Consider the following 11,646-nt stretch of genomic DNA (forward strand, 5'->3'; position numbering starts at 1 on the left):
TGTTACATTGCTTTTGTTTACATACATTAACTTCTAATTATGCACTTTACCTTCACTTTGTCTTTAAACTGTGCACAAATTTGATCTTCAGAATTATAAAATTGCTTTTGTTTTTCCACAAAGATAGCATCAGACACCCATTGGAAATCTTCACATTTTTTGCATTTTAGGTAGCCAATACCATAATTCCATGATGTTTGAGCTATGTTTAACATCCTCACCTTAGTTGAATTGCATTTGGGGTTGATACAAGGAGTATGTGACCAAGGACAATCAGCAAATTTGTGATCACCAACACAAGCTTTACAACCTCCTTTGTACTGAAGTGTCATGGTTTTAATAGCATCATCAAACCATTCGAAGTATGAACACATATGATTAGAGCAAGAAAAGATTTTCTTCCCTGAATTAACACCTTCTTTGACCTTTAAAAGTTTCCGAATACCATTACAAGGAACTAATTTACACCTACTGTAGATCCAAGGACAATCAATTGATTGATGATTATTTTCGTTGCACATCTCACATTCCTGCAAATTAAGTAAAAATTAAAGTAAGATGGATAAGATACTAACCCCCAACTATGTTCTTCTTTGAAAATTCTTGAAATTTAACTTACCATTTTCATTTTCTCACTTGAGCTAGCAGCCATTTTGAAGAAAAAAAACCAATTCACTGATTTAAGGTTGTGAAAATTCCCCATTTATATAATTCAGGCGAGACAAGAAAGTGACCGTTATTACAACGGTCGGATTTAAAAAGGTTGAAATCTGTAGCCGTTGATTTGAACTCATGTTACATGTGTTGCAATCTTAGATTGTAGGACACGGTAGTCATTCTCTTAAAAAAAAACCATTTCAGTAAATATAACAACCAAATCTACAGCCGTCCAACTAAAAGAATAGCCACGTGTCGCAATCCTAGTTAATAGGACATGCTGGTCATTTTAGAAAAAGAAACATCTATTTCAGTAAATATAACCACTTCATCTCTGGCCGTCCAATTTTAGACTAGCCACGTGTCACAATCTAACTAAATATGGCACATGGTTAAGTAGTTACGTGCTTGTGGGGCATTTTGACTGAAGGGTATAAATGACATTTATTTACACGTGCGGGGCCATAGCTTACTGTTTTGACCACTTAACCATGTCAGACGGAAAACATAACAGATTGGGACATTTTGATTCCGTTTTGGGGCATTTTGATGTTTTGGGGCATTTTGATCTTTTGCCTAACGTCTGGGGCATTTTCACAAAGTTGTAGTCCAAATTGGGGCGTTTTGTCACTTAACCCAAAAACATAGTAAAAAAAAAAGTTTATTGAATTATAGTTTGATTAACACATAGTGGATAATTAATTCATGCTGTTCCAGTTAGATACTGGCATGTCAGGCACTAGTGCTGTTAATCAAACATCGCTCTTCATATACGGAATTACTTGAAATATTTGGAATCCCCCAGCATCATCATACATAAATTCTTCCGAAGTTGCAGTTTTTGGGTCATAATGACAAAGGGTGTTTTGCGTTGAGCAATACATTTGCATATGCCACGCTAGAACTTTATTTTCTTCTGTCAGGGAAATTGGACAATAGTACGCCCGGTGAAGGTCTTTGAATTGAATGATAAATTCGTTACTCCAATGCAATTTATCATTTTCCTTTTTAGAATCCATCAATGGTTTTAATGACCATATATCAGTACTCCATCCAAGTGAATATCTATAAAGGACAATCGATAAACACCCTCCTAACACCTGTAACGGGGTGGGAAAGCATGGATCAATATATTTTATAGGGAAACAAGGTGGCATAGGAACGGAACGGAACTTCTCATCTGCTAAATCAAAAGCTACGATCTCTGTGCCCATGTTGGCTATCCAATAAATAGCTCCATTGCAAAGTACTCCGTTTGATTTACTCAGAAAGTGATCAGTTATACCTTTGTATCTCCATCCATTTTTGTCACCAAGAGTGTATACCTGGACTTGCCCTTTGCAAAATTTACTGTCTTCGTAGTAAAAAATTCTGACAATCTTGTACTCTTTAGTTGCATTAAGATAACCAAATCCAATCAACAAGAAATCATTCTTTGCTGCAGCCTTAATTAAAGTTAATTGCGGAAGACGGACGGTTTCTTGGGTGAAAGGATTACAAACATAGATAGGATCATTGTAAGAGAGTAGTTTCTTACCGAGTTGTTCGTAATTCATTACAAAACAAACCAAACCCCTATGGAAGCCAACTATGAGATAATTAGGGTAGTGGAGATTAGGAAAACCGAGCGGTTTAAGTGCATTGTAAGAGAGTTGTTCATCGAGTTTTTTGTTACTCTTTCCATCAAATTCTCCATGGTAAAATTGCGTACCTTGAAAACCGTATTTACCCACAAAAAGAAGATTAATATTTTCTTTGTCGCGCTTAATAGGGTGCAAGATATTTCGCCAGGTTTTGCACACTTCTATGCACTGTATCGCATATTCAGAAGGTAAGCGAGAAAGTATGTCTCTGAAGATTTCATGAGGAAGATGATGCAGCAGCATTTTTCTGCTCGCACCGAATTCCGAACCCTGTTTTACAAACTCTTTAAGTCTCTAACCTTTGTGCAAAACGTTCTTTATATATATACATAGGCCTTTGAAAACTTATTTACTTGGTCCACAAGTTTAGAATCGCAAACTTATTTAGTTGGTCCACAAGTTTAAAAAAAATTGTTTTCTAGGCAAACTCTGATTAGAGAAGTTGATTTAGATTGTAATTGTAATTCCCTCAATGCGTAGAATTCTAGCCAAACTCGGAATTGTGTCTCCAACTAGACTGAGTCTTATAAAAACTCTGTATGCCACCTAAAACTTTGGGATCTTAGACTCTCTCTGTATCTCATTTCTTTTTCTCATACAATCATATCCCTTTATTCTCAAAAAAAAAATAAAAATAAAAAAATAAATAAAAATGATGAAAAAAGCAACTGCACTGTTATATTTTCAGCAGCAGTTGTTGATTCTAACCAATTTGGAAAACTAGACTGCCATTCTACTGAACTAGAAGTCGGCAAGGCACTTTTTGCTAGAGTCTGAGACATTATTAGCATCTCTGTGCACAGAAGTACATTTCCAATAGTCAAGTAAACTCAGATATAGATGCAGCAAAACTGTATAGTTTGTAATATGCTGCCACAGGGTTTCATATTCTGGAACTGCTTTATCACAGTTTCGATGTCAATGCTTGATGCAAATTCCTTCTCTGCTTACAATATTTATTAAAGCAAATACTCATTTATACACTAGCCGTTCAAATAGCTAGCAAACCCAAAAATGTAAGTAGACGAAACGGGTGTAATTCGAGGTCGAAGTGACTCTGAGATGACGTTAGATTTTACAAATCAAATCTAATATATTTTTATTTAAAATTATTAGCTAGTATTCTTCCCCTTTTTTTGCTAGCAACGACAAATCTGATAACCACACTTTTCTGAGACATAACCTAACCATGTAACAAACAAAAAAATGTTCTAACAAGTTTATAGAATTATAGTGTACTCACCACATACTGAATAGAGTTTAGATATAAGAACCATATATCTTCGAGTGGAGTACTCAGCTTAACTAGGCAGGTCAGGCTGTAGTTTTGTTAATGAAACATCGCTCTTCATATAGGGTCCGGAATCACTTGATATTTTTTGAATCTCTCAGCATCTGGAAATTCTTCTACAATTGCAATTTTGGGGTCATAATGACTAAGGGAGTATGTTGCCTTCGGATACCCTACAATATAACTTCATTTTCTTATGCAAGTGCGAATGGATAATAACATGCAGTACAGTAAAATCGTGACTCCAATGTACTTTAGGCGTAATCACTTTTGTTTTCAGTTTCCTCGAATGAGTACATCAGTTCTTCCTCTACCCCAAAGACAAATCGATAAATACGTACCCTCCTAACGACAGTAACCGGGGGTAAAGTACATTGGAACTTCTCATCACCTTGTCTCCTATTGGGAGACAAGGTGGCATTGGAACTTCTCATCTTCTAAATCAAAAGCTAAAATCTTTGTGCCCTTGTCAGCTAACCAATGAAGAGCTCCAACAGAAAGAATCCCGTTTGTCTAAACAATTAGTCAAATAGTGATCTGTGGTACCTTTGTTTCTCCATATCTCATCAAATCTCTGAAATCCTATATCAATTTTATCCCTCAAAACCACTGCATACATACTTCAATCTCAACCTAAATAGTACCTCCATCAACAATGTCATCTCATATCATACAAGGCATACATCTCTTACACCATCTCCTTGATCTTCAGTTCATAACCAACAAAGGTGTTGGTTTCTGATGATTAAGCTTCCCATCTTATCTTCAGTGCTTAATCAGCTAAGGTGCTGGTTTCTGATGATTAAGCTTCCAAATGTTGTGATCTTCAGTTCTAATTTCAAAATCAGCAAAGGTGCTGGTTTTGTGATCCACTGGTGTACTAGGCGGCGGCGAGTTTGGTAACAAGATGTTTTGATTATTAGGGTTTTCATCTCTCCAGGCTGTGGGCTTTTTATGGGTATCTCTAACAATCTTTAGTTTGTAATGGGTCTTGGGCTACGATGAGCTTGTGTCTTGGGTTTACTTATTTTACAATGGCTTTACAATTTGTAATCAATTCTTTGGAATCTATAGATTTTCTCCTTAGTCCTTGTTCTTTCGGTTGAAAGTTGCATCCCTTGTAATTTTTCTTTCAGAATCTGGTTGTAATAATTATTATCTCTTCAATATAATCTCTTTTCACGATCACAAAAAAAACCTTTGTTTCTCCATTCCCTCTTGTCACCAAGAGTACCAGCAACTGCAAGTGATGTAAGAAATGTGCTGCTCATAGTGATAAATTTATTTTCCATTAGGCCCTGAAATGGCCAAGTTCACACCTGAATTTTTCCTTCACAAGATTTACTGTCATAGTAGTAATAATTTCTTACAATCTTATAATATTCATTAGTTACTGACATCTGTAACTTGTGAAACGGAAGTCATGATTATTGTTCTTTATTTATTTTTGAGGATTTGTTGTGCGACTTGTATCCTTCTGTTCAAAACTATTCATTTAATTTGTTCTATAAGCCCTTAATTATATGGATTAATTCTGCACTAACCGATTCTATGTTTGGTTGTTATGACATGGATTTCTAGTATACTTTTCTTTCATGGTTTAAGGTTACTGAAAGTATCAAACTAAGCAGTTTTTGTTCTTCACCAAATTCTGTTTATATTCTGTTTTTATAATGCAACTGATAGTTGTGTAATCGAAATGAAAACTCACTTATCATAGATTTACAATGGGAATATCTTCTGAAGTTTAAATAAGTGATACAACAACAGGGTGGATGCTCTAGGAGTAAGCTATTTTGTTTAACAGGTTTCGATTGTCATATACATATTCAAAACTTTGTTCCAATACAGAATTTCTTTACGTACAAATTTTTACAAGTTTTAAATATTGGGGTTGGGCTTGGTAAAGTTTCAGACATTCTGATGTTCCCCCAGCAGCAGCACTAAATCTTCAAAATCCTTTTCAATATGTTCTTACAATGTTTGGCAAGTCTGGACGATCTATAGTTGACAAACATCCCAACGCGTACAAGAATGTGTCCACATTCAATCATTCATCACCCGAAAGATCGTGCATGCCTCGACTTGTGTTTATACATGGAGTTAGTGGTACACCACTAACATACCTCCCAAGTGGGTATAATTCAATTGACTGCATTATTAAGAGAAGAAAATGTAATCTAGTGTCACACTATATAAATGGGTTCCGAAGCCTTTCTCTTCATCATAATCTCCACAGCCAACAACTTGTTAGATATTCTTTCTTTCTTCCTTGCTTCACCACTCAATCAACATGGCAAGGTTCCCAGCTTCTATAATTTATGGTTTAACCTTATTTGTTCTGATCAGCGTTGCGCAAGCTGAATACGAGCCTTACACGCCCAACTATGCTTCTCCCCCACCACCCGCTTACGTAGCTCCTAAATACGTTTACCCATCACCACCACCACCGGTTTATGTTTCCCCAAATACCCAACCAACATACACCCCCAAGCCAGTTTACGTCGCCCCCAAGTATCCGACCCCAACATATACCCCAAAGCCAGTCTACGTCGCCCCAAGTACCCGACCCCAACATACACCCCCAAGCAAGTTTACGTCGCCCCCAAGTACCCGACCCCAACATACACCCCAAAGCCAGTCTACGTCGCCCCCAAGTACCCGACCCAAACATACACCCAAGCCAGTTTACGTCGCCCCCAAGTACCCGACCCCAACATACACCCCCAAGCCAGTTTACGTAGCCCCAAGTACCCGACCCCAACATACACCCCCAAGCCGGTCTACGTCGCCCCCAAATACCCAACCCCAACATACATCCCCAAACCAGTTTACGTCGCCCCTAAATACCCAACACCACATATGTTCCCAAGCCAGTTTACGTCCCCCAAATACCCAACAACATACACCAAAGCCAGTTTACGTCGCCCCCAAGTACCCAACACCAACATACATCACAAGCCAGTTTACGTCGCCCCCAAATACCCAACACCAACATACACTCCCAAGCCAGTTTACGTCGCCCACAAATACCCAACACCAACATACACTCCCAAGCCAGTTTACGTTGCCCCCAAGTACCCAACACCAACATACACTCCCAAACCAGTTTACGTGGCTCCCAAATATCCATCTCCACCACCCCCAGCTTACGTCGCTCCTTACTATTAAGGATCTTCCTCACAATGTTTATTGACGTTTATCCTAACCGGTAACATCATATTACCTGGCATTTGTTGCCCCAATCGCGAAATTGTTATTTGGATTTATTGTGTTTGTTTTATGTGTTTATTTCCGCAATTAAAGGCTATATGCAAAGGTCATAGGTTGCGGGAAAGGAAAATAAGTTCATAACAGGGAGATTACTTCCCATTTTCCGTCATTTACCTTTTTTGTTATTTTTTTTTGTAATGTGTCGTTCTACAAATCCAACTTGTAATGGTTGTAATCTATGTATTGGATTCTTCAGTGGTGTTAAAAATTTGTTTTCTAATCTTTGAATTATACATTTTTGTGCATTCCATAATGACACTTTTGGTATCCATCTAACTGTTGTAGTTGCAGGAAAACCTACAACCACACTCCAATGTATCTAGATTATTTCTCAATTAATTATAATGAATTCTTTAAGGATTATAATTGGATACAGTGGATAATAATGACTTTATAATGACTTTACTTCATCTTCAAACAAACTTTCTCTTTCCTAGTTTTTTGTCTAACACACCCTAAAAGATCTCTCTCTCTATGTGATGACTTCCTTCCTTTATATAGCAATTCCTCATAGTGGATGACAACTAAGAGATCCACTATTTTCGGAATCACTATGCGATACATTCGCTCATTTACAATCACTCATTCTCGCACAGATTATACCTCTCATAGAACATCACACTTTACTCGTGATCTTGCTGACATCATCCAATACGTCACTTCAGCTTTGCCATGTGCGATAGTCTTCGCTTACATCAGATAATCCTTACTTCACATACTTATTGATATGTGCGATATTCCACTCATACATTTTTCCTCTTCTCATTTCGCTTACATTGTGAAGTGAGCAATATGAGAAATTTCCATCCTATAATATCGCATGTGTATGTCTTTTCGTATTCTGTCTTGCCGACACTCCTCCGGAATTCCAGTTTTCCTTAATTACGCGTGCATTTTTAACCAATTATTATCTGACACGTCATTTTAACCGCCTGTTTTATCCGTTCATTCCTCGCATTAATGAAACCTTGAAAAATGGGACTGATTTTTCCTTATATATCTTTGGTCTTCTTCTTCTTACTTTCTTGTTTCATCTTCTTGCTTCTGCTTTCTCTGATCAAAGCTAAATTCATTTCTTTTACTTTCTACCCATTTCCATTCCCATTCCAAAAATGGCTCCTGCTGGAAAGAAGATGGAGACAAAATTCAATAGGTTGAAGAATGAATTCCATTCGAGAGGTTACTCACTTTCTCTTCCCCCATCATCTGAATATTCATCCAAACTTAGTCCTGATTTGATGAATTCTGATTAATGGAATAATCAAAGAGTTATTATTTCATTGGGACAACTTTCCATTCTTCCAATTCCCTTGTTTAACCCTTAAATACCCCTATTTTATGAAATTCTTGCTAATGATCGATTCGTACGGGGAATATTCCAACTAATGGTGATGCGATCAGAATAACATTGGAGTATTCTCGTTGCGCAGCTGGGCTAGAGTCCTCTTATCCTTATGAGGTGCGAAAAGAATCGCATCGTGATAAGATCATTGATTCTACCAAATATACTCTTGATAATTTCTTCAAAAATTACTATGTTGCAATTATGAAAAGTAATTTAACTAAATGGGTCGTTCGCTTAAGAAGAAAAGATGGTATCGCTGAAGATGATAGGATCATGCGAGATGTTGATTGGAATGACAAATATAACAATTTTGCTCGCAGATGTAATGACTCGAGATGGCTTAATTGACCTGTCATTCTAGAGGGTCCTTATATTTCTGGTAAAGCTGAGGATGGTTCTGATATTCCTCTTCCTGAAAAGTTTTCTTCTTACCAACCTTGGAAGTTTGAACTTTCCGAAGCTGAGACAAAGAAAGTGGTATGGGGCTTCGCATAAATGTTCTCAATCTCGCATAATTTCTTCCAATTTCTTATAGTCGTATAAATGTTCTCAATTTCGCATAATAATCCCACTTTTTGCAGACTGCTAAAAAGGGCCAAAACTTCACACAATGCATCAGCTTCGCAGAATAATAAAGTAAGAAACATTCTTTTTGATTTTAACAATATTGTTCCCTCTGTTTCTTATCTTGATTATTCGCGCAGGTGAAATCTTTAGGTGATAAGACTTCAAGTAAAGGTAAGTATATTCCTAAAAGGCCTACGTCTAAATCTTCATCAAAAACGACATCTACAATGGATGATCTCTCTAAGAAGCGTAAAAGATATGATTCCTCTTCAAGTTCGGAGTCTAGTGAGGATGATATCGAACATGGTCATCAAGGAGGTCAAATACCCTACATGGATATCGAACATGGTCATAGTACCAAAGAAGAATGAGGGAGTAAGGATATGTATCGACTTCACCAACCTCAATAAAGCATGTCCGAAGGATAGCTACCCGCTCCCAAGCTTCGATCAACTGGTGGAAGTCGTCGAAGGATACGAAGAAATGTCATTCATGGATGGATATTCTGGATATAACCAAGTAGCCCTTTCTGAAGAAGATCAACAACACACGGCATTCTACACCCCGCGCGGCCTCTATTGTTACACAAGGATGCCCTTCGGACTTAAAAATGCAGGGGCAATATACCATAGGATGGTTGATGCTATCTTCAAGCCTTGGATCGGGAACACCGTAGAAGTCTATGTCGATGAAATGCTTGTCGAAAGTAAGTTGCGCAAAGACCACCATAAGGACTTGAGGGACATTTTCGAATCAATGAGGAAACACAACATGAAAGTAAACCCGGAAAAATGTACATTCGGCGTTACATCAGGCAAGTTCCTCGGATATTTAGTAACGAAGAGGGGCATTAAAGTCGATCCAGCCAAGATACAAGCTATCGTGGAGATGCCATCTCCGAAGAACCTGAAAGAAGTTCAAAAGATTAACGGATCCCTAACAGCTTTGGGAAGGTTCATCGCCAGGTCATCGGACAAATGCAAACATTTCTTCAACATCCTCAAAAAGGGAAGCAAGTTTGAATGGACCACAGAATGCGAAGAAGCTTTCCATAAGATCAAAGAATATCTCGCAACAATTCAAATCCTACAAAAACTCGATCCCGATGAGGTCTTGGCCCTTTGCATAGCAGCTACAGAGGACCGCGGTCAGCGCAGTGTTGGTCAAAACTAACATGAAGATAGAGCAGCCAATCTACTATGTCATCAAGACACTCAATGCGGCAGAAAAAAATTATACGAAGATCGAGCAGCTCATCTTGGCGCTAGTATAGGCCACCAAAAAGTTGAGGACTTATTTTTGACTCACTATATTCGTGTTCCGTGCAAAGCACCGTTTGAAGATGTTCTCAAGAGCGCTTGGAAAGTGGGAAGGATAGCCAAGTGGAACACTCACCTGGACCAGTTCAACATTATCCATGAAATCCAACATTCCCAAAAGTCACAAGTCTTGGAATATTTCCTTGCAGATCTACCCCTAGACAACAACGACGAGGAAGTAAGGGGCATACCAGAAGCAAACGAAGGCAAAGACCCAATCGACATCCTTGAACCCTCAAGCCAAAGGAGATGGGAGGTCTTCGTAGACGGATCAAGGAATAGAGAAGGAGCAGGCATCGGCATCGTAATCACTACCCCCACCGGGGAGATGATTGTGCATGCGCTGAGGTTGGAATTCAAGGGGCACACCAACAACATCGTAGAATACGAAGCTGTAGTACATGCTTTACGTTTAATAATAGAAATATAAATAACCGATGTGTGACTGACAAGTGATTCACAACTACTCATACGAAAGATAAGGCTAGAGTACAATGTCTACGATGACACCCTCTCTGCATACATGACTTTGGTCCAAACCTTAGCCTCACAGATACCAAGTATCAAATTCTGACACCTATGCAGAAAAGATCTTAGGCACGCCGATGCCTTGGCATACATATCATCCATGCGAAAGATGAGAGCGTAAAATCCATAAAAATATCAAGGGTGTATGAACCTTCTATCACCCAAGAGAAGTCCTTTGAAACAAATCGTGAAGACGATGTAGGGGAGGACATTGGTGACGATGATGTGGGGGAAGACATTGCTGAAGACTTCATCGAAGACGACATCATGACAAGGGCAAACGAAGACGAGGACTTCAACAATGAAGAAGACTGGAGAGCCGAGATTCACCGTTATCTTGAAGAAGGAACGTTGCCAACATAATTGAAGCAAGCTAGGAAAATATAACAGGGAGATACGATCTTCGTGATGTGATATTGTACAAGAAGTCCTTTCTTGGACTACTGCAACGATGTCTATCCAGAGAGGAGGGGCATCGTATTTTGAAGGACATCCATTACGAGGACGCAGGTAATCACAGCGGAATGAGATCACTGGCGGATAAAGCAAAAATGCATGGATACTATTGTCCCCTGATGATCCGAGACGCAACCAGGATGTCCAGGAGATGCAAATAATGCCAACGGCTTGCTAAGAAAATTCACGCTCCTGTCACAAAGTTGAATTCGGTGGATAGTCCCTGGCCATTTTCAAATTGGGGTTTAGACATCGTTGGCCCCTTTATCGAAGGATCAGGGAAAAGGCGATTCTTGATTGTAGCCACAGACTACTTCAGCAAGTGGGTAGAAGACAAAGCCCTACCTAGAATCCGAGACGTGGATGTTTTCACATTCATCTTTCAGAACATCATTTGCAGGTTCGGCATTCCCGTAGAAATTTTCTCGGACAATGGCAAGAAATTATAGGGGAAAAACATAGACATGCTCTTAGACACTTTAAAAATCAGGAAGAACAAATCAACCCCCATCTACCCCCAGAGTAACGGCCATGCCGAGGCTACAAACAAGAACCTTGGTCTTATTC

At 38.7% G+C, this 11,646-nt stretch overlaps 1 protein-coding gene across 1 annotated transcript; it reads right to left on the reverse strand.

Moving 5' to 3' along the window:
* Nucleotides 1–1,409: 1,409 nt before the first annotated feature.
* LOC113361227 (F-box protein At3g07870-like) lies at nucleotides 1,410–2,213 on the reverse strand. The gene has a single exon (XM_026604542.1). The coding sequence runs from the start codon at nucleotides 2,211–2,213 to the stop codon at nucleotides 1,410–1,412; it is 804 nt and encodes a 267-aa protein (XP_026460327.1).
* Nucleotides 2,214–11,646: the final 9,433 nt, after the last annotated feature.

The sequence above is a fragment of the Papaver somniferum genome, chromosome 1 (assembly GCF_003573695.1).
Source record: "Papaver somniferum cultivar HN1 chromosome 1, ASM357369v1, whole genome shotgun sequence".
Taxonomy (NCBI): domain Eukaryota; kingdom Viridiplantae; phylum Streptophyta; class Magnoliopsida; order Ranunculales; family Papaveraceae; genus Papaver; species Papaver somniferum.